The sequence below is a fragment of the Ovis aries genome, chromosome 26, assembly GCF_016772045.2.
Source record: "Ovis aries strain OAR_USU_Benz2616 breed Rambouillet chromosome 26, ARS-UI_Ramb_v3.0, whole genome shotgun sequence".
NCBI lineage: Eukaryota > Metazoa > Chordata > Mammalia > Artiodactyla > Bovidae > Ovis > Ovis aries.
In genome coordinates this window covers 19,100,428-19,124,322 of record NC_056079.1, presented here as the reverse complement: position 1 = coordinate 19,124,322, position 23,895 = coordinate 19,100,428, and the positions used below count along the sequence as shown (strand labels likewise).

The window sequence follows — 23,895 nt, the reverse complement described above, 5'->3', positions numbered from 1 at the left end:
TTTAATGGGAAGGAATCAAAAAGAGCCAGTGGTGAAGGATAGGGTAAAGGAAACCAACCCCTCAGCGATGAAGACCCATTGCAGCCAAAAGTAAATAAAATTTTAAATGTCAGTCGAAAAATTTTTTAAAAAGGCAGAAACCAGATAAGCTCCCAGCCACTAGGAAGTCCCTGTAGTCATTCTAAGAAAATGGTCCCAGCTTAGCCAAAGCTTCACCCTTCCAGACACCTACACAAATATCACAGATGCCTTGCAATTGAAGCAATGCATCAAGTTCTGATGCATACCTAAAAAGTGCTAGATCTAGGAGAGAATGTACTCACAATTTCAGGAAAGAACCCCAAGACACTGACATTTTCAATATTCTCATCCACAACTGTGAAGGATTATTTGAAATACAAAAGCAGTAAGTGAAAACACGTTTTCCTATAGCTTTTTTCCTCCAAATATTTTTTCTGAAGTGTTTTCTGTTTTATAGTCCTGTTACCTCAAACTTGAAAATATATATCAAACTTGAAACATAATACAAATGATGTAAGAAATGATTTTGCAAACTGCTGAATGTATATATTTGCCCCCAAATTCACCTTTAATAGCATCGATTTGAATTGGCTCCCAAATCCCAGAAATTCATCATATTCCAAGCTTATTTCACCTTTCCCCCTTTAATTAATCTTGCTGACCTACTGACAGAAAAATAACATTGATGAGGAGGGAAGAAGAGTTGTTAATAGTTGCCAGAAGTCCATTCTGCCCAGCCACAGCGTGCACAGGACAGTGGCCAGGTGGCCGCACTCACCATGAAGCCCTTCAGAGTCCGGTAGTGAGGTTCCAGAAGGAGGCTGGCCACCGAGCACACCTGAGCGGTCCTGTCCCAGCCATCAGAACAGTGAACAAGCACACTGGCCCCTTCCTCTGAAACTGCCTGAAAAACAGCATCAGCAGTCACAAAGAATGGCAATCAACAGAAAAAATAATCAGGATTAGGTTCAGTTTTGCACTCACAGAATCAAAAAAAGATTTCCAGGCAAAAAGGAAAAATCAGTACGCAACCCTGTTCCTGCATTTATTGAGTATGCACATACCTATCTAGTTAGGGCGGAGCCAAGGAGCAGTTTGGGCTGGTCACCAAAGCATTACTTCCCATCCCTTCTATCCAGAAGCCAGGAGCCCAGCTTCTGAACTTCATACAAGCAAGCTTCTTGTGCAAATGTCTCCTAGACTACTTTCTACCCCTCTGGGCCCCGCCCAGCTTCCACCATAAGCCTTTCCAATTGAAATGCTGGAGCTGTGGCTGGCCACAATCATTCTCAAAAATGAAAAGACAAAAATTATAAACTGAAACAATGAAGTTAGAGATAAAAGAACAAAAGCCAAGCAAAAGTGCCTGGCATTGAATAAATATTTGTTAAATAATGAATTATAAAGGGGAGCATACCATGTCAGAAAAGATGTTTGTCTTCAGGTAATAAATCTGAGGGGGATTTATTTTAAAAAACACCATAAAACAAAATAAGACAATGCATTCAAAAATAGCTTGTATGAAAGTTACAGCAAAATCTTCCTCTGGCAGAACGGAATCTACCTACCAGGTTCAGGAACATGAGGTTTGCTTATGCCATTGCTGAAAAATGGGTAGCTGTTTGCTAAGATGGGAGCCTGGAGCCTGGGTCACTCTGGTGACTCACATTTGGATGTACTCTTTCATAGAAAATTCTTTCCTCTGTTGTACAGCAGAAACTAACAACATTGTAAAGCAATTATATTCCAATTCTTTAAACATTAATTTGTTAATTTATTGTTAATAATCTCTATTCTTAACTTTAGAAGTATCTTTTAGGAAATACTATTTCTATGGTGGAAAACATTTATAGTGAAAGCTCAATAATTCCTCCCAGTTTACTTCAGTTTCTTTTTTATCCATTAAATGCAAAGTAAATTTTATGCTTTTATTTTAAACTAATATAGTCCCAATTTTATAAAAATATTTATATCTTATCTATATACAGAAAGATGTCTACAATAATGTTCATCCATATTAATGAAGGTTTTTTCCTAGGTGGTAGGCTTTGGGATAACTTTTGTGTGTGTGTGTGGGGGGGATAACTCAAACTTTCATCTTTGTAGGTTTGTTTAGTGCCTGAATTATTCATAATGTTTCATTCATTCATTTTTCAATACTGATTTTTCTTTTTACAAAATGTAAAAGGACAAGAAGTAAGTAATTCTAACACAAATGGTTATTTCCCTTTTTCTTTTCTCTACTTCCTAATTTCTGAAAGCAAACTATTGTTCCTGCTCAAATGAAAATAAGAAAATTAAACATCATTAATAATTTTTTAAAAATTCTTTCCTCCACCCAGAACCAAGCATAATTGAAGACTACTTTCAGATTGCTGTGAAAGTATTTTACCAGTTGATTGCCTTGATGATACACTATCAACTGAACATCATTCTATCTTTCATAAAATCCCGTCTTCAAAGGGCAGATTTCATGGAGGTCTGCAAAGCCAGCTCCCCGAGCCAGGTATCGTCTAGCTTAGGACAGGGGAGTTCATGGAAGGGAACCAGATCTCTGTCCGGTATCACAGTGCACTGCTCTACCCCATAGTCTGTTCTCTGCAATCGCATACCTTTGCAATGAAGATTCCTGCATCCATGATGGCCTTAATGTGCCTCAACCAGCCAGAGTTCTCCAGTCCCCATAGAAAATCACTCATGGAGGGAGATTTAAGTTCACACACTGCAAGATAAACTGTGTTACAGAAGCAAAATACAGGTGTCTTTCACTGTACATGTGATCATATTTGCAGGTAGTCTGTTAATGATTCCTTCATTGTAGCCATTTTCTGGAGGAGTCAAGATAAATGCCCAAGCTTGCTAAATGTCATTCCACTGAACCAGTTCCAAGTAAGCCTTCTCTGTCTTCTTTGTTCACAGGGGACATTGCATCTGTTCAGAAGTATTGTATTTGTAAAGTTTAAACTCTAATATTATAAAAATCATTGAATGTTGCCATAGTAAAAGTAAGATTTATTCTTCCAGCTAATATATTTAAAGTGGACCACCAAGGAGCACTTGAGTATGAGTGCTCTGGAGGAAAAGACTTAAATAATGAACTCCAGCACCTTCCCAACTAGAAGTCTATCACCAAGAACTGTCCTAAAAGTCTTAAATGGAAATCATCAAACTCCTCCTGCTAGCAACCCTCCCTCAAAGTGAGTAAAGGATATGAATTTAAATATGAGACTTCTGAACACCTCTAGAGCATCAAGTTAGGGGTTTTACCTTTGATTGAAAATGAAGATCCAGGATTCCAAAGATACCTGTGTTTTACAAAACTAAGGCAGGTGTGTAAACACCTCTATAATATCATCACAGGCGGTTTCCTCTCAAGAGCTGCTCTTTTAGTTAACATGAAGCATGAAAAAGCTTTACTGCTCAGTGTTCTGACTACAACATAAAGATGACATTCCAAAGTTCACCAGGTTCATACCTATAAAGCTCTTTTGAGGAATCCTATAAGTTAATCAAGGAAATTAAATAATGGGCATCGAGTTTGTTTATTTCCTTGGGCTTTGGTTTCTTCCTGTTTAAAATAGGGAAAGTGTACTAAATTATATCTAAGTGCCCTTCCAGCTCTAAACTCCCAGATTTAAATGTGTTGTCTTTTAAAAGCATTGTGCATTTGTAATACATATTAACTGTTAACAACCATTTATCAGATGCCCTTCCCTCAAATATGCCAGATAACAGAAGGTTCACTCATATTTCCTGGAACATAAGAACCACACAAAAAAGCACAAGTATAACAGTTAAATTGAGTCACACACAAAAAAAATTGAGTCACAGATGGCAGCGATGATGAAATAACACCAAGATTCCCAGCAAAAAAAAAAAAAAACCTTCATAAGAAAACAGTATTATGAATATCTTCAGCTAAGATTCCAAATTCTTCCTTCCAAAAACCTGCACTGAGCTAGACACCAAGCAGGAGAAATGGGCTTCACTCTGATTCAAGGCACTGTCCCTTTGCCTGACACCATGGTGCTGCCCCGTCTCCACCAGCAGGGATTCAGTTTGTTCAAGTAAGATTAACCTGATTTGCAGTTTTCAAAAGTTTTTGCATACATGCCTCTCCAATGATTTTTAAAACTCTGTGCCCTCTCATGCACCATGGAGCCTCCCAGGTGGCACTAGTGATAAAGAATCCACCTTCCGATGCAGTAGATATAAGAGACACGGGTTCAATCCCTGGGTCAGGAAGATCCCCTGCAGGAAGGCATGGCAACCCACCCCAGTATTCCCGCATGGAGAAACCCATGGACAGAGGAGCCTGGCGGGCTACAGTCCATAGGGTCACAAAGAGTTGGATAAGACTGAAGCGACTTAGCACGCACCCTCTCATGCACCGTGGAATAATGCACCATGATAAGCATGAAGGTGTTTGCCTTTTGCAAGGTGGCAAAGGGGCAGTCGGTTAGGGGAAATGGGAAAGGATGGCTGGCTCACTCCTGGGCCAAGGAGCATCTCTAAGACAGGAGCACGTGCAGAAGTTGGTGCCATAAAACAATCCTGCCACAGCGCCCCTGGGAAAACCTTCCCCGTGACCTTGGGGGATTATGTACATACGCAGCTTGAAGACAGGCACCGAAACTACTGCAATTGAAAAATGCGCGCGGCCCTGGTGAGAAATTGAGTCAGGTGGGCGGGGAGCGGATCTGTCCTCCGCTGAGGATGGGGCCGGCAGCTATACCGCACGCGCCCTCCGCGTGGCGCACGGACATCCCCACACCCTCTGCGATGCAGCCCCTCCCGCGGGCGCCTGCCATTTGGTCCATCTGTCGAGCCCTGGCCGTGACCCAGAGCGTTCAACTCCATCCTAAATACACACATTCCACCAAGCATTCTCAGGACACACTGAGGCCTTTAAATCTTCCACAGATAACGCTGACTGGCAAACGTTCGTTTCACTGAACCAGCTCGACTTTCTGGGTGTTTGAAAGCGCTCAGGGCTGGCTGGCATCCGCCTCCATTTCAAAAAGTCCAGGGAGTGGGAGGGATGTCCTGGTGTCCAAACTCTGAAGCTCAGTCCAAGAACAAATGATCCCTTGCGCCTTCTCTTCCCACCAGGTGTGGAAATGACAGCACGTTTAAAAATAAACATACCGGGCTTTCCAGCTAAGGGAGCGGCCAGGGCCAACAGGCAAGAGGGGACCGGCCGGCTCAGAGAACAAGGCCCTAAAAGGCGCCCCGGGAGAGAATACCCAGGCCGCCTCCTCACTGAGCTTGCGGCCAGGGGGCCAGCTGCTGCTTCCCTCCACACTGAGGACGGCTCCCTGTTTAACACGTCTGCTTTTAGTTACATCTAAACGGGATGTTCGGTGGAACAGCCACCCTGGCTTTCATGCATTTTTTTTTTTTCACTGAGAGCGTGCTCGCCGTCAGATGCTGAGGGGTGCTTCTTGAAAGCAATCAGCCCGCAGGTGGTCAGATGGGGGGTACACTCGAGACTCCAACAGTTAGCGCCTGAATTTTCACATGTAAAACTGGTGGGTTTGTTTGGATAAACTCAGGATAAGGCGGAAATACTGATCCATTCACCCTTGTTGCCAAACCCAAACCAATAATGACAAACCATTTTGCTGAACAAAGTTCATTTCAGTTGACCTCAGAGGCAGGCATCGGCCCGGATCACAGAGAACTGTGACTTACTAACAGGGAGTTTAATGTCCAGGTCTAGTGACATTGGTCTTATACAGAACAGGGTAACTATACATACCCCACAAGCATAAAAACAACATTTAAAAAGAAAAGATAGATTATTATGGTACCTGAGGAAATAGGAAATTTATTCGGGATAAAATTAACCTCTGGTGATCTTCCTTTGCTGTTTCCTACATGAAGCTCATTTCTTTCTCCAGAGCGGCTGGGTGGAGACCAGCCCTGTGGAACGGTCTTTCTCATCTCTAAGATCTAAAATTGAAAAGTAAATGGGCCACCTCAATTCGGGACTCAGCTGCAGGTGGGGCTTAAGGAATGACAAAGACTAAAATAGGAAATGTAAGGCAGATGGAAATAGAGAAGTCTAGTTTGGAAAAAGGAAGCACCCTGAGAGCAGGGAAGCTAGGTGGATATAAGATATTAGTGACTAGATGCTGGAGAGATGGCCACGAATCACATAAGATTAAGATGTTGGCAGCAAATAACAGAAGTGGTGAAAAAAGCAGCATGTGTAGCTGGGAACATAACGAATGGAGAATCTTTCCATAAAGCTGCCAGGACCAACATGCTCACTGAGTCTGAAACCACATTGTCACTGGCAAGCAGAGACTGAATTGCCTAATCTCAATCACAGCCTTATGGAAAAACTGCTCGTGTACTCCCTAATATGAATCATGTCTATCTTTAGTTTTATGGGAGACACTTTCTTCTCCAAGTGTTCCTTTCGTAAATGTTTTAGTTATCAAAAAAACTAGCTGTCAAGATGAACAAAACAGAAATGATAATTCCGAGGGTGAAAATGTTTAACCTGAATTGTCCTGGGGATCATCAAGGTAAAGCATAATTAGGATTAAAAATAGTCATTCTCATTAAATCTGTTTTCTCTTGTCCTTTCCTTTGCTAAAGTCACCCAGAGGCAAAGTCTTTGGCTTTGACATCCAATTAAAACATCCCACCATATGACTCACCCAAGGATAGCCCGCAGGGAGATCACTTGTAAGCAAGCATTATCTTCTCTTCCTACCCTGACTTTTGCCCTACATCAAAAGTCACTTTGTATTACTAAAGGAAACATTTTTTTTCTCTGCAATGCCCAGCATAAAGAAAACTCTCGGTAACTGTCTGATGTACAGATGAGTGTCTGAGATAACTACGTAGCTCCTAGTGATGAAGTATTTACCATAAACAGGTACTGTGCTGGGTTCTTCTACATCCACTGTCCACCACACAGGGTATGTTCGCTCCCAGTTTTCAGACTGGCAAGTGTGGCTTAAAGAGGTTTACTAAATCATCCCTGGTCACTCAGCCAGGGAATCCCTGAGCAGGAATCCTGGTCACAATGCACACCCCCCGAAAGGGTCATGCTCTTTCCTCTCTGCCTCGGTGCTTGTGGTCCTACTGTCTACCCCAGGCACCGCCATCCAGCGCTCTCACGCCACATTATCCATCCTCTTACAACACAGAGAGCAAGGGTCATACTCTTGATGGATTTCTTTCTGCCAAATAACCATGAGTTGATAACCAGTGAGCCTGATGCAGAGCCCGGTTGCTCTAACAGAACACTCACTGCAAACCTCACTGGGCAAGTCCGAGGGACAATGACCAGGTTTATCAGCCACGTCTTACTGGCTGCTTCTCATCTAATAAGTCAGTAATCTCAGGAAATTAATACTGGGGGAAAGTCAGAAGATAGAAAACTGAAAAAAAGATCAACCATTATAGTTTTTTATTAGCTCATATATGGTAGAACTTCATAGCATAAACTTGTAGGCAATACTACAGAAAATACTTAAAAATGAAAAATTTGAATATAAAAGGTTGAACTCTACCACGTCTTCCAGGATGAATTAGCCATCATCTCATAAAGTAAGGAGGTGAGGGGAAAAAGTATCAGATGAAAAGGACAGTGGGCTGAGAGCTGCACCGTTAATCCTGAGCAGAGAGAAATATTTCATGGGAACCTTGGAGCCAGGTGTGTTGGGGGACTGCTCCCTTCTAGATTTCAGTGCCCCTGAGATCCCCTGGTGGGGCTCCCAGAGCAGGGGCCATGAGCCCACAGTACCCGCTACAGCGGTGCCTCCTGGGACGCACTCCAAGTTCCCTGCTTTCAACAGTCCCTTCATTCCCAACAAAGGTTCCGAATAATCGGGCTTCACAGAGAAGCACAGATCAGATGTCTCTGGGGCCAGCTGATTTCACCACAAAACTTTCTCCATCATCACTGCCCCCAATTCCAGGACAAATGACAAAAGTGGTTACCACTTGGGGCCTGCTATAAAGATCCCAATTGTTTCCAGTGACTCTTATAAACAGCCCTTCACTGTAGTACTGTCGCAACTGCTGACTGGGCACTGGGCTTTTGTTCCCGTGCTCTGACCCCGCTCCCATCTGATCGCTGTCAGGCTGAGGCTTGTATCTCTGTCAAACAACTTGCTGAGAAAACACCCACCCGGCCCGGCATGTGGTTTATTAAATTATGTTTGATGAACTTGTGCTGAGTGGACACAGATCATACCACAAGGGCATGCGCTTCCCTGCCTCTGAAATGCTGCTTACTTCACATCTCTTGAATAAAGGAATTAAGAAAAGCCACCCATAAGGAAGCAGTGCAAGTATGCTAAGTCGCTTCAGTCGTGTCCCACTCTTTGCAACCTCATGGACTGTAGCCTCCCAGGCTCCTCTGTCTGTGGGGATTCTCCAGGCAAGAATACTGTGAGTGGGTTGCCATTTCCTTCTCCAATTTAAATTTAAATATGTAAATAAATTTAACTTTTCAATTTTGAATTTTAAAACTATAATTCAAAATGGTATTTTGAGGTTTTAACTTATATTTCTTTACTTCCAGGATGAATTAGCCATCATGTCATAAAGTAAGGAGGTGAGGGGGGGAAAAGTTTCAGATGAAAAGGACAGTGGGGCTGAGACCTGCAATATTAACTCTGGGCAGAAAGAAATATTTCACGGGAACCTTGGAGCCAGATGTGTTATAATGGAATATTACTCAGCCATTAAAAAGAATGAAATCATGCCATTTGCAGCAACAGGGATGGATCCGTAGAGTGTCATACTGAGGGAAGTAAGGAAAGGCTCTGTGAAAAGCACTTCATATTTAACTCAGTTACAATTGCTACATAACTGAAAGGGTTTTTTCACTGGGAGGTGGGAATGCCACAAGACAGTTTGGGGTAAGAACTTAGAAACCAAGGTTAACATTCAAGGGCTTCCCTGGTGACTCAGTGGTAGAGAATCTGCCTGCCAGTGCAGGAGACACAGGTTCAATCCCTGATCCTGGACGGTCCCACATGCTGTGGAGCAACGTAGCCCGTGCACCGCAACTAAGGAGCCTGTGCACCAGAGCCCGGGAACCGCGACCACCGAAGCCTGCGTGTCCTGGGGCCCACGCTCCGCAGCAAGAGAGGCCACCACAGTGAGACTGGAGGGCAGCCTCCGCTCTCTGAAACCAGGGGAAAGCCCTCACAGCAGCAGAGACCCAGCGCAGCCAAACACACAGATAAAGTTATTTTGAAAGGAAGTTAACATTCAATCAATGAGCTCTATAAAAGGACCCACACCAGACATGAACTTGGTCCCGGAGTTCAGTTTCTGATGAAATCTCCTGCCGCTCTTGCTCAGAGACAGGGCCATATAGGGGCAGAATGCAAAACGTTTCATTTCTGTTATTCAGCATCTATTCTGGTAATATCAATAACCCGGAGAAGAAGATAATAATCATCAAGGAAATGCATTCTTCCCCTTCCTACCAAGTGAGCAGCGGTACAAATCTCCCAGTCTCTCTGATGTCATGACAACTACTGGAAGGAGAGAAAGCCTCAAAAGGTGGGTCTGATTGCATCACTTCATCAGCTGAAGCCTCCACGAGTGGTTTATAATTTACTTGGTGAAAACAGATAGCTGGACATCGGTCAAGTCCCCTGAAAGGCATCCAGAGAGCCGTCCTCGCTTACAGGGCCGACACAGAGCCGAGAAAGTGGTGCAGAAGAACCATGGTCCCCTGAGGAACACAGGCCGCCCTCCCTCTGGAACTCTATCAGTTTGCTGGGCCTCGAGAAACAGCAAGTCAGACCACAGGTCTGAGGGCAGGAGACAAGGTTCCTCAAGAAACCAAGTAAATGCTCCTTTTAAAACAAAAGCCAGACTGCCATGTGACAAGCACTCTCGGGAGTCGCCTTATGCATATAAGAAAATGCGTGCGTGCTAAGTCATTTCAGTTGTGTCTGACTCTGCAACCCCACAACTCTTCATGTCTCCTGCATTGGCAGGCGGGTTCTTACCACTAGCACCACCTGGGAAGCCCTGGAGAAGATATATTTTTTCTTTTGAGAATATATAGCAGAAAACATATATTCTCAAAAGTCAGCTTATGACATTACTAAAAAGGATACATTTTTAAAGATTCTGATCATGAACCGTCTTCATACTAAAATCAGACTACTCTATCAATAACAGTGCTGAGCTGGTCCAGTTTGCCAACTTCTAAAAAGCACAGCATATAGCAGGGACAGGCACACCATCCACAATAATCTCTAGAAGTTGATGAATCTCGAAGCCCAGAGCATGCTCCAGTCACCTCCTGCTGTTGTTTAGTCGCTAAGTCATGTTGACTCTTTGTGACTGGACTGTAGCCCACCAGGCTCCTCTGTCCATGGGATTCTCCAGGCAAGAAGACTGGAGTGGGTTGCCATGCCCTCCTCCAGGGGATCTCTCTGATCCAGGGATCAAACCCACATCTCCTGCACTGCAGGCAGTTCTTTACCCTCTAAACCACCAGGGAAGCCCTCCTGTCACCTGAGACACAACAAAGTTCATGTGGAGGAGAGATGGAGATAGCTCTGCAGCCGTGATTATTCTACAGATGCAAAGTGAAAGTTGCTCAGTCGTGTCCGACTATTTGTGCCTCCATGGACTATACAGTCAATGGGATTCTCCAGGCTAGAATACTGAAGTGGGTAGCTATTCCCTTCTCCAGGGGATCTTCCCAACCCAGGGACTGAACCCAGGTCCCCTGAATTGCAGGCAGATTCTTTACCAGCTGAGCCAACAGGGAAGCCCTGTTTTTTTAACTGATGCAAAAAGAGGGTTTTTCCCTAACCATTCAAAGGTTCCATTTTAAACTATTTGCAACCAGGGGCATCAAACTGTGGACTCACAGAACCATCAGGGCTACATGGGTCCACAGAAATTATTAGTTCAATAGTTTCATTTTACAGCAGGTAACAGAGCCTCAAAGAACATACATGATGCATTTAAAGTTCCATAATGACCGAGATGACCCCAGGATCCCAGGAAGGACAATGGAAATCAGGCTTGTCCGTGCCACTCAAGTTCCTCCAGCCCCACCTCTAGGTTCTCACTACATCCTGCTCTCATTACGCAGGGAAATTAAGCAGAGAACTGAGAGCAGATGGGTATTCTGAGAAAAAGGTAATTCAGCATTCCCTTTGTCCCTTTTCACTCCAGGCCCCATATTTTCCTTCAGAGAGGACCGCGCACCCCTTCCCCTCACAGGCAGGCCACCTCCCCAGGGCGTCACCCCCTAGACATGGGAGCAGCAAAGCATTTACAGCTTCTCCTGGTCCCCAGGCGGGCTTCTCAGGTGGCTCAGTGGTGCGGAACCCGCCTGCGGTGCAGGAGGCACAGGAGACGTGGGCCTGATCCCTGGGTGGGGAAGACCCCCTGGAGGAGGGCATAGCTATCCACTCCGGTACTCTTGCCTGGAGAATCCCATGGACAGAGCAGCCTGGCGGGCTAGAGTCCATGGGATCGCAAAGAGCTGGACACGAACAAAGGGACTAAGCACGCACGCACACTGGTCCCCAGACCCAAAGCTCTGGGTTCTGCACCCTCCTCTTTCTCTTCAGTTCCCACGAGAGCTAGAAGTGGTGGACATGGCAACAGGCTCCTCTTTGGGCCTTGACGCTCACAAGGGCATAACCAGTCGATGAAGACGGTTTTGCTTGAAATACGTGATTTCTGGCAATTCGTTTATGGCTGGTGTGGCCACACGAATAACTGCTCTGTGTCACACAGCCCAGCTCTGTGACTTCCTCTCCCCCTGAGCCTGGAAGCCTGTGTGCACGTGTCTACTGGTGCTCGTTGCTGGGGGCAGGGACAGGTGGAGGGGTTCCGCGACAGTGGCTGCTGCTGATGGAAAGGAGGACCACTACCCTCAACATCCTTCCAATGGCTGCTCAAGCACTGGGATTCAGTTTATGAAACTCATGTCCATACACAAACAGTTTATGAAACATGTCCATACGCAAACAGTTGACAATTGCTCTCAAGGCAGGATTGCTTTATCTCTACATGGTCTTGCACGTGGGCCACACTAGTACGAGGGAGACAGAAAATATATCCCTGTGCACTCTTCTCTTCGGTGTACCACGGGAAAGAGGCTGACAGCTAATGACCACGTGACAGAACCACTCCACCATGACACCAAAAATAAGAGAATGGCTGTTAAATGTGTAAAGAGTCCCTAAATTCTTCCCAACTGATCCCACCCCAGCGAACAACGTCATAGTAAAGCACAATTTTCACATCAAGAGACTCTCTTATTCCTCTTTGGCATCAAAACATTTAACTGCATTTTTTTCAGTGCTGTGCATAAGGAAATGGTTTACCTTCCAGCATTTTCTGCAGACTGTTCCTCATGACATGGATGTTCTCTATCCCGATAAACTGAAACTTGATATTGGAATAATTGTCTTCGTTCTCATAGCCTTTCCCTGCAGCACGATTTGCCATCGCATTAAGCTGCAGTGGGCAGCAAAACAGAACAGTCACCAAGGATATTCATGGAACAATCACAACACGTCATGGCTATCCATAAGAACATTCAACACGGCATGCAGAAACAAGTGTTCGATCCCAGGACCACTGTGCTGGCCTGGGTGTCTATGGACACCTGGGCTGAGCCTACATTCAACAATGTCCGTTCGTCGACATGGGAACATTTTCAGAGCTGGGAAGCATCCTAGAGATAAGCCCATCTGGAGACGCCTTCTGCGGGTCCCAGGGTGGGATTCTGTAGAGCCAAGCTGTCCTGATTTAACACCAAATGTGACAGCCTTGGCTGGAAGAAGAGTACCGGCAGATTCGTTGGCAACATACAGCTCTTAAGTGAAATGATTAGATCTTCTAGTATTAGAATGCCAAAAAACACATCAGTTTAGAGGAAGGGCGATATCATTCTAATCTGCCTAGGGGAATCTCGCAGATACCCAATTCAACCTTGAGGGGGACAGAGGACCAGTGGGTGCTACGTCTCCAGAGACACTTCCTCCAGCCACCCTATTTCAGTCTCCAGAGAGGGCTTTTTAAAATCACATTCATTACCACAACTTCATACATAAGAAGTGGCAGCTCTTAGTGCAAATGGGTTTCAACGGTAATGGACTTTGAAGAAATTCATGATGTAAACTTCTGCTGTACTCCTGTGTAACTAAGGTCAAGAAGGGGACAAGTCCTGCCTTAGCTGAGAAACACACAGATTTCTAGAATGAATGTATTATTGCTAACACTCCATTCTTAACGGTCAACTAAGAGGGCCATCATATCCCAGACATCTATATTCGGTGACCGTTCTCTCCCTCTGCCCACAAAGGGCAAGAGGGCTAAAGCCCAGGCAGAGAACTTGCCACCAGAAAAGTACCAGTTTTTAGGCCACAATGCAGTATTGGGAGGATATTAATACTTTACAAAAATCAAAGTTTATAAAGCCAAGTTAAGTTAAAAACATAGATAATCTTTGACCCAGATCTCTTGTGAGAATCTGACACTATTTAGAATACCAGCACACAAAGATAGATGTCCAAAAGTGTTTGCAACCTTTAAAAAAAAATAATTGATATTAAAAAAACTGAAAGCCTATGAATATCTCCATAGGGCGATGACTAGACAAATTATGGTATATTCATACCCTGCACTACTAATAGGATCAAGGGATACAGAGATAATGACAGAGACAGAAATGGAGACATATGTGCATACCAGGTGGCACTAGCAGCAAAGAATCCGAATACCAATGCAGGAGACACAAGAGACTCAGTCAGGTTCAATCCCTGGGTTTGAAGATCCCCTGGAGGAGGAAATGATAACCCGCTCCAGGATTCTTGGCTGCAGAATCCCATGGACAGAGGAACCTGGCGGGCTACAGTCCATGGGGTTGCAAGGAGTCAGACAAACTGAGTGAGCAGACACACATAGAGATATACAGATATTGGGGGGAGGGAGAGGAGAGAGAGAAAAGAGGGAGAGGAGAGAGAGAAAAGAGGGAGAGGAGAGAGAGAAAAGAGGGAGAGGAGAGAGAGAAAAGAGGGGAGGTAAAGGAGGGAAGACTGGGAGTGTCGCATGACATGTGAAGTGAGAAAAGTAAGCTCCAGAATAACATTCATATTGCTACTGCTGCTGCTGCTAAGTCACTTGAGTCGTGTCCGACTCTGTGTGACCCCATAGACGGCAGCCCACCAGGCCCCCCCGTCCCTGGGATTCTCTAGGCAAGAACACTGGAGTGGGTTGCCATTTCCTTCTCCAGTGCATGAAAGTGAAAAGTGAAAGGGAAGGTGCTCAGTCGTATCCGACTCTTAGCGACCCCATGGACTGCAGCTTACCAGGCTCCTCCGTCCATAGGATTTTCCAGGCAAGAGTACTGGAGTGGGGTGCCATTGCCTTCTCCGAAGTATCCTATTTTTTGTAAAAGGAACCAAGCTACAGACGTGCGGTTATGTTTATGCATGTTGAATCAAGCAGGATACAGATGAACAGAAGGCTACGCTGATTTAGCAGCTGTCACAGCAGAAAGACAGAGGTGTCACGTGGCTGGGGCGCCCATCAATACCACTCTGTACGCTCCTCTGGTCTTTGTTACAAACCAGACATACTAAGTTCATAAATTAAATAACAGAAGCAAAATGTATGAGAAGTGAAAAATAAAACAGCAGAGGCAAGTCCCTGCCACCAGGGGCTCGGGCTGGCAGACTCCTCACTTTGCTGCTCTGTGAGTCGGCTCACGTGACATCGGCTGGGGCACAACTTCCCTGGCCACACTGTCTCCAGTTTACAAAAAGAGCATCCCTTTTCCCCCAGGCATGCTATGAGAATAAAGGGTTTAGTCTTCATTAAAAAAAACTTATTAAAGTAATATTATTTTAAAGACAAGTTATATTCATGCCTTAAATGTTTTTCAATTTATTTTTTAATTGAAGGATAATTGCTTTATAGAATTTTGTGGGTTTCTGTCATACATCAACATAGGATATTTTAAAATATCTCAAGGGGAAAACTTTTCTAAAATTACCTAAAGACGTTTTGCTTTTGAAATTGTGCTATTATACATGGACTGCAAGGAGATCAAACCAGTCAGTCCTGAAAGAAATCAGTCTGAATAGTCATTGGAAGGACTGATGCTGAAGCTCCAGTACTCTGGCCACCTGATGTGAAGAGCCGACTCATTAGAAAAGACCCTGATGCTGGGAAAAGTTTAAGACAGGAGGAGAGGGGGATGACAGAGGTCGAGACGGTTGGATAGCATCCCCAACTCAGTGGACATGAGTCTGAACAAGCTCCAGGAGACGGTGAAGGACAGGGAAATCTGGCAGTCCATGGGATCCCAAAGAGTCAGACGTGACTGGGTGACTGAACAACAATTATAAAAATATCACTGCTTTGTATAATTATTTTCCAAAGTTGCTGGCTTATTCTTTACCACAAGCTTCATAAATAAAGCAGCTAATAGGGTACTAGGCAGTATCATACAGCAAATATAACAGCATGTCCTATTATGCTATATGAACTTATATGTATTTCTGCACCTTGAATAATTCAACTTAAGTCTGCTCACCGCATACCACAGAGATAACTTTTTAAACAGTGCAGTGAATAAAAAACAAAATACTATTATTTTTAACCTATAATAAGGATCCTATGTTCACATTTTTAAGAGCTGATTGCCTATGACCTGGGAGAATTTATCGATGGTCTTTCAAAAGCAAAGGAAGGACACAACACGGCCTCCTGAAAGTCAGTGGTACTTCTCACAATGAACAGAAGGTGGCGATATTTCATCTATCATCCAAAGAGTAACTTTCTCAAGGTTTGCACACGTTTTACAGAACCTCTCATGATAATGGGGCACAAGCTGAGCCCTCAAAGCAGGAAACACAGCTTTATAATTAATAAAAAGTCAGACGCTATCTTGGACCTATATACATATTCATTCAGAGAGAGTATCTCTTATATTACAAAAAAAATAAAGTCTAATTTGGTGGCCTGTCCTTTAGGGTGAGAATTCCATTTCACCACCAAGAAAAAGCTATTCATTTCAGCTCCTAAAACTTTTCAAATCGTGGGAAAAACCCTCAAAATGTCACATGGTCTATGCTTCTAATTATATAATGTCCTTGAAAAAAATTTATAGACGTGGAGAACCGATGTGTGGTTATTTGTGATGTAATTGTTCTGTGGAAGAAAAACTAAGGTCAACCTAGACAGCATATTGAAAAGCAGAGACATTACTTTGCTGACAAAGGTCCATCTAGTCAAAGCTATGGTTTTTCCAGTAGTCATGCATGAGTGTGGGAATTGGAACATAAAGAAAGCTGAGTGCCAAAGAACTGATGATTCTGAACTGTGGTGTTGGAAAAGACTCTTGAGAGTCCCTTGGACTGCAAGGAGATCAAGCCAGTCAATCCTAGAAGAAATCAGTCCTGAATATTCATTGGAAGGACTGATGCTGAAGCTGAAGCTCCATTACTTTGGTCACCTGATGGGAATAACTGACTCATGTGAAAAGACCCTGATCCTGGGAAAGATTGAAGGCAGGAGGAGAAGGGGACAATAGAGGATGAAACGGTTGGATGGCATCACCAACTCTTTGGACATGAGTTTGAGCAAGCTCTGGGAATTGGTGATGGACAGGGAAGCCTGGCGGGCTGCAGTTCATGGGGTCGCAAAGAGTTGGACAAGACTGAGCAGCTGAAGTGAACTCTTCTGTACTTGACTGTGCTACTGAATATACAAACACACATATTTGATATTTTATAGAGCTAAACACACACACACACCCCTACACATAAAACTGAGGAAATTTGAACAAGATTGGTGGATTGCATCATTGTCAATATCCTGATTGCAATACTGTTCCACAGTTTTGCAAGATGTTACCATAGGGGGAAAGTGAGCAAAATGTACAAGCATCTCTATTATTTCCTACAACTGCGTGTGATTCTCTAATTATCTCAAAATACAAAGTCTATTAAAAAAAAAAACTTCTCAGCTAAAACCATGGAGTGACTGCATTCTAGTTTCAATCTGTGCTGAAGGAACACAACAGACAACTGACAAATGGGACTGGAAAAAGCGTCCTGTTTTCTAACCCAGGGTTACCGTGCTATTTGATCATCTCAGCATCTTTGGGTGCAAAAAAGCTCATACATGTAACAAAAAAAAAAAAAAAAACTTCACGTCTCAACGAACACTTAATGAACACCTACTGTGTGCCAGACACTGCACGGAATAAAAATGTCAGTAAGAAGTGTTTCCAGCCACCAGCAGCTTATACCAAGCATAGACGTGCAAGCACACAGCACCAAATGATGGCCGCTGGTGCCCAGCAGGACTCCAGATGGAGCTGAGAGCCTGGCAGAGGCGGTAGCAGGCATTAAAATCTTGAGCAGCCACATGTGGCCTAGGGCATCAGGCGTAATGTTTCATGATAGAAGGAAGACTGGAGATGGTCTTCAATGATGAGGAAAGATGGAAAGACATGGGGAGGGCATCCAACATGAAGCGCCGAGGAAGAGAAGAGAGGAGAGCAGGTGAGTAGCAGTGAGCCAGCCACTGCGAGCACAGAGGAAGCTTCCAGTCTGGCGGTGGCAGAGAGAGAGGAAGCTGGGAAGTTTTAGGGTTCTTGACACACAAGCTGGGCTTCCCTCATGGCTCAGATGGTAAAGAATCTGCCTGCAGTGCAGGAGACCCAGATTCAATCCCTGGGTTGGGAAGATCCCCTGGAGGAGGGAAGGGAAACTCATTCAGTATTCTTGCCTGGAGAATTCCATGGACAGAGGAGCCTGGTGGGCTGCAATCCTTGGGTTTGCAAAGAGCTAGATATGACTGAGTGGCTAACACACACACGCCAGCTAATAGATTAAGAAATTCTGACTTCATTCATGTCAGCAGAGGGCTACTGAAAGCCTCTGAACAGGCTTAATTGAAAAATTATGGAGATTTAGTATCCATGTCAGAGAAGATCCACTGGAGTGGGTAGAGGACGTGAGCTCCACAAGGGAGCTGGCTCGTCTCATTTATGGCCTATGCCTATTTATGGCCTAGAACCCTGCGCCCCGGGCTGGCACAGAGCAGGCACTCTGAAGATTTACTGACAGGCCGACTGACCAAAGAAATGACTGAGTGAGGCTGAGAGGTGAACAGCCCAAGAATGTTAAAAAAAAAAATCAGAATCAGATTCCTTCCCTCCAATCTTAAATCACCAATCAAACACATCAAAACCATGGAAACTCAGTCAACGATGATGATCTTCCTATCAAGTTAAAGGTCAGCCTGGTGGTCACCATCTCGGGCTTGAAGTCTAATGTTACAGCTGAGCACATGCTGTGCCTGAATGACAGGACCTGATCTGATGGATGGAAAATGAGCACTGAGGGTGCCCCTGGCAGGAGGCCTGGACCAGGCTCTAGCCTGCAGCATCAATTAATGGTCCATCTATCTTCATCCGTGTCCGGTGCCATGAAGAATCTGAACTTGTTGATACAACCAGAAAAGAAGAGATGATTTTATTTCTTGCAACTATGGTCTACAACTCTCCTAATTAAAATCCTTCTTCCCTATCCCCCAGGGAAGAATTAATAGCTTTACAATCAGCATTCAGCTCAATTTACAATCCCAACCCCATATACGAGCAAAATTATCTTTCCTGCCTTACAGGCGATTTGGACTGGTAAGGGGTTCTTTCTCCTTTTCCTGTTTCTTCTAGGCTCTGTCTTTATACCGGAGATGGGGGAGGTAGAAAGTCAAAGTGTTAGTCGCTCAGTCATGTCAGACTCTGCAGCCCCACAGACTGTAGCCCGCCAGGCTCCTCTGTCCATGGGATTCTCCAGGCAAGATACTGGAGTGGGCTGCCATGCACTCCTCCAGGGGATCTTCCCGACCCAGAGATCGAATCTGCATCTCCTGCATTGCGGGTGGATCCTTTACCATCTGAGCTACCAGGGAGCAGGGTGATAGGGTTAGGAAAAAAAAAAGGTAAATATCTCTTCGTAAAGCCAGAAAAGACTGCTGTTTTATCTCTGCTAGTAATCACTGCTTTTCTGGTTAACACCTGACCTGAACTCCTACATAAGTGGCCAAATCCCAGGGCGCGTCTGCGGGCTCTTGGCAGGGGTGGAATGTACAGAGCTCGCTCACGTGGAGACCCACCTTGGCTTGAGCCTATTCCAGGGCCCCAGCTTTGCTCCCCAACATGTACCCTGCAGTGCTCGCAGCCAGGAACCTCCAAGGGCGGGGAGACTGGACCCCAGCCGGCTGGCTCGTGTACAACTTCCCTTCTCAGCATCCAGCGGACCCGCGGCCTGCCCTCCATCCTGGTCCTGCCGAAGAGAGGCAAGGAGACGCCCCACTGCCCCAAACACCGTGGCTGCCCCCGCTGCCCTGCTCAGTGACTCACCCTCCACGACCTCCTTGCGGCCCCTCTGTCATGCACCCCGCTCTTTCCCACAGATCGCCCCAGATACACCCCTCACAGGGTGGAAGCCACCTCATTACTGATTCCAGAGAGACACAACTTCCCACGTGACCTCCTGTTACACAGCTAAGGAAGTGCTCACACGGTGACATCACAGGCCACCAAGCCACAGCGCTGCCCTTGGAGAAGCAGCCAAGACAGGGGGCAGGGTGTTAGCCGAACAGGTGCCTGGCCTGCCCTGCCTCTTTGCTCCACTGCCCTCCCAGGTGCCCACGTTGGGCCCTGGCTGAGTGCATATGAGCCAGCGGCTGGGTCTGCAGCTCTGAGTTCCCCGCCTCACTGCAACCCTGTACAGAGAGGATGACTCCCCCCCACCCCCCGGAGACTGACCTGAGGTTTCCCTGGAGATCAAGATAAGCCTAGTGTGACCTTGGGCAAATGCCTGAACCTCTCTGGATCTGAGACCTTATCCATAAAAAGAAAAAAAATGCTCCTAATTTGAAGGAGTATTATAAGAGTCAAATGGAAAAGTGCCTGGCATTTTCACAAGCTCGGCAAAATCCTAGAACGAAGTCAAGTCATGAGTAAGGCTGAGATAAAAGGAGTTTGATCTCATTTTATAATTCAGCAGCTACTGGGACTTCCCTGGTGGTCCAGTGGTTAAGACTCTGCACTTTCAATGCAGGGGACTCAGGTTCAATCCCTGGTCAGGGAATTCAAATCCCACATGCTGTGAGGTGTGGCCAAAAGACAAAAAATAACAATAAATAAAATAAAATTCAACAACTATGGGATCAACATGACCTCCTGTCCTCTTAATGCACTGAATTCTCACAGTAACACATGACCTTGAGGGGATGGTTTTTTCTTTAGGTATTAAGTTGAGCTAAAGTCCTCATGGCCTTTGCCTCCCTAGATTCTAATACCAATGAGCAATTCAGGCAGCATCTGAGGTGAGCCCTGCTCCAAGGCCAAGAACGACTTTTGACCTTTCTCTATTTCATTTCAACCTGCAAGCGAACCTGGCGAGGGCCCATTTGCCATGCCCACCGCCCACAGCAAACATGGACCCGGTCTCCTGGCTACTGAGAAATAAAAATCAACAGACATGGTCTTTAAAAGAACGAACACTCTAAGCAAACAGTTTAAAACTCCGGTGAAGGTGTGTGTGTGCCTGGGCAAATAGGAAGACACCACGACTTGTATGAGACACCAATTTTCTTTAATGGATCAGCCTCCAACTTCTTATCGCTGAGAGCAAACACACTGAGTGCTAAATATACCCTTCAAATCAAATCCTTTGGATTAATTTCTTTTAAATCTGGACTATGCCTGGCTCAACAGCTGCCACATTGCCCAGAAGGTTTACATAACATAGTACACACTTGGATCACTGGCCCTTAAATCAGCAGCCAAATCTGTTTGCCTCTATTTAAATCTTCAAAAAGGGGATCGGAGAAGGGCAACCTAATTCATTTTAAAGCCCCTGTCTTTCCATCCCTTTATTATTATTGCTATTATTTGGCCAAGTGGTACGCGAGATTTTAGTTCCTCAGAGTGAAAGTTGCTCACTCATGTCTGACTCTTTGCCAACCCCATGGACTGCAGCACACCAGGCTCCTCAGTCCATGGAATTCTCCCGGCAAGAATACTAGAGAAGGTAGCCGTCCCCTTCTCCAGTGGATCTTCTCAACCAGGGATCACACCCATGCCCCCTGCAATGGAAGCGCAGAGTCCTAACCAATGACTGCCCGGGAACTCCCTGTCCTTTTCTTATTTTGTCTTTAGCCTGTGTCTCTAAGACAGGCATTTGTGCAGTCGTCTCTGACTTCAGAAATTCAGAGCAGCTCACCTAACCTGACGCAAGAGGCAGAATGAAGACGGGAAGGTCAAGGTGAGAAGGATGACGAAGCAGAGAGAAACACACACAATGAAAGAGAGCTGCTGTAAAAGAGATTTTCCAGCCCCTTTCAAGTAAAAATCCTCAAGCAGAGAAGCTATTTTTCCCCCAGTCCGAAGCCTCCTCCCTGCTGTACTTTGAGGACTTTTCTAAAACGAAGGGAATCCTTTACCTGTCATCTACTAGAATGTGATCTGCTGGAATCCGGTGTGTCCTTGATCTGCGTGGTTGGTCTGCTCTACTGGTATCTAAGAGGACCTCTTCCTCACCGCCCCACCCTGCCCCCCACGGCCACCCCACAGCCGCCCGCCTGTTAGACCATCCAGGACTGTTCTGGTGATGGAAGTGATGGAAGAAGTCTAACTACGAGTCTGCCTTCTAACGAGACCGTGCATCACAATATTTGGTGACATGGGGCTCAGAGCAGCAGCAAAATTGCCAGGGTCTGGGTCAGCCACACAATGGGCAGTATCCAGTTTCCATGATTTCTCTTATCAGACATGAGTACAGACCCATGTCTGCAATTACCCACTCCAACATTTTGAAGACATTATGTTCTTTCAACCTTTCTATGATTAAAATTTTTTTCACACTAATTTATAAAAGAAAAGTTTGTTAAAATCCTCCTCTCACCCCACAAGGGTGGGGGGGACACCAAAAAACCACTGTTAACAGTTTAATATATATACCTTTAAACTTTTTTCAGTGCATAGAATAATGTATACTTTTTATAATTATTATTACATACATGAGATCATGTCATAGGTTTCTGTAGCTCACTCTTGCTGTTTCACAGTACATCTCAGACACTGTTCTACACCCACATGGAGAAAGAACATGTACCCTTCTCTCTCATCACTTACAGATCCAGGTATATTTTATTCATAACTGGCAAGAAATTCCGATGCCAAATGTGTTGAATTAATGGCCATATCACTCTGTCATCTCATTTTATCCTGTATCTTCCATGCCCCTCTTCTCCTTGGAATTCTACTAGGTGAGTGGTTATCCTTCCAGATCTTTTCCTGTTTTAACTGACATTTTTACCTACCTATAGTTCCCTGTTTTTCATAGACACAGTAATATACATATTAATTTGTAACTTCTTATTTTTTTAAACTTAATATTCCATTTTGGAAATCTTTCCATGTCATAGACATAGTGGAATTAACTACAAGCTGAATTTGTAAGAGAAGAGGTGAACATCCCACAAACACTGAACTGTGGGGATTCCACAGTGAATTTCATACTGTTAGAGAAGAAAAGGTCCTTTTGTGAACAAACCAAAGAATAATCTGGCATGTTTAGGAGAGCGACTTCCAGAATCACACCACACTTTTGTCGTGTGCACTATGTACCAAGCGTGAGGCTCGGAGCCAGGAAAGATCCAAAGTCCCTGCCGTCGTCAGGCCCTCCCAGAGCTCAGGGCCCCAGGAAGCAGGCGGGCAGGCAGCCACTGTGCAAGGGGAAACGGCCCCTCTGCAGACGGTGCTCCCTACGCGGGCGAGGCCTCATCTCCCTGCAAAGACTGCAAAGACATGCATCAGCGTGGCAACACTCACCTTGGGCCGAGTGTCCACGACGTAAAGGAAGTCGCTTCCCGGGTTGGCCTTCCTGATGGCCTGTAGCATCTGCTCATCCTCCAGGCAGCGGGCGCTGAAGCCAGACAGGGGCTGGCTGCTCCGGCAGATGGAGGCCTGTGGGGAGAGGCCGCGGCAGCACCGCAGCATCAGGCAGCGGGTCAACTGCACCCCCCACCCCGAGACCCTCAGGACAGTCACCACAACAAAGGCCACTCACCCCTACTCCCCAGTCTACTTACGCCCCTGGCTTGTGAAAGTATCAATGCTTTCAGGAAATCAAAGTTGGCGTCTAACTCAAAAAACCATTACATGGGCAAGCAGTGCAAAAAGCTTCTCTGAGTAACAACTAGGATACATAAGCATGGGCTTCCCAAGCGGTGCTAGTGGTTAAAAAAAAAAAAAAAAAAAAACACCTGCCTGTCAGTGCAGGAGACATAAGAGACCTGGGTTCCATCCCTGGGTCAGGAAGATTCCCTGGAGAAAGAAATGGCAACCCACTCCAGTATTCTTGCCTGGAAAATTCCACAGACAGAGGACCCTGGCGGGCCACAGTCCATGAGGTCACAGAGAGTTGGACACGATTGAGCATGCACGAATGCAAGGTTGTTTAGGTAGGATCCAAATGATGAAATTGTAAAACCATCTAAATAAATAGCCTACTCTGCTTGACACCACTCCATCTTCCTGCGAAAGTAGAAATATAAAGTAACTCTTCTCCTAAAAATTATAAAAGTTACTTGTTTAGTGTTTCCATCATTTACTAGCTCACTTAGAAACATCACAAAACCCTCAAACTGATTCTCATCCTAAATGGGGGTGTGTTCATGGTGACAGACCCCACACTGCTACCAGTGTCTAAGGACAGGAGGCTTAGACCCCGGCTGATGCAGGTGGGTTAGAAGCAAGGGCTCCCTTGGGAACCAACCTGTGTGCTGTTCTGCGATCTCCCTGTTCTGTGATTCCAACAAAGT

The 23,895-nt window shown here is 45.2% G+C and overlaps 1 protein-coding gene and 1 non-coding gene across 5 annotated transcripts in view; one reads left to right on the top strand and one right to left on the bottom strand.

The window, feature by feature from the left end:
* Positions 1–23,895, bottom strand: part of MTMR7 (myotubularin related protein 7) — a 130,910-nt gene that overhangs the window by 38,060 nt on the left and 68,955 nt on the right. For 2 of the 4 annotated variants that reach the window (XM_042241247.2, XM_042241246.2), the window contains exons 6-9: positions 22,904–23,038; positions 12,366–12,498; positions 2,634–2,755; positions 800–925 (exon numbers count right to left, since the gene is read on the bottom strand). In XM_042241247.2, the coding sequence (XP_042097181.1) occupies positions 800–925; positions 2,634–2,755; positions 12,366–12,498; positions 22,904–23,038 (516 nt within the window). The remainder of the gene's footprint in view (positions 1–799; positions 926–2,633; positions 2,756–12,365; positions 12,499–22,903; positions 23,039–23,895) is intronic. The other 2 variants (XM_060407051.1, XM_027962721.3) reach the window with 1 other exon arrangement.
* Positions 20,084–20,156, top strand: TRNAE-UUC (transfer RNA glutamic acid (anticodon UUC)). Its single transcript has one exon. It is a non-coding gene; the product is annotated as a tRNA-Glu (tRNA).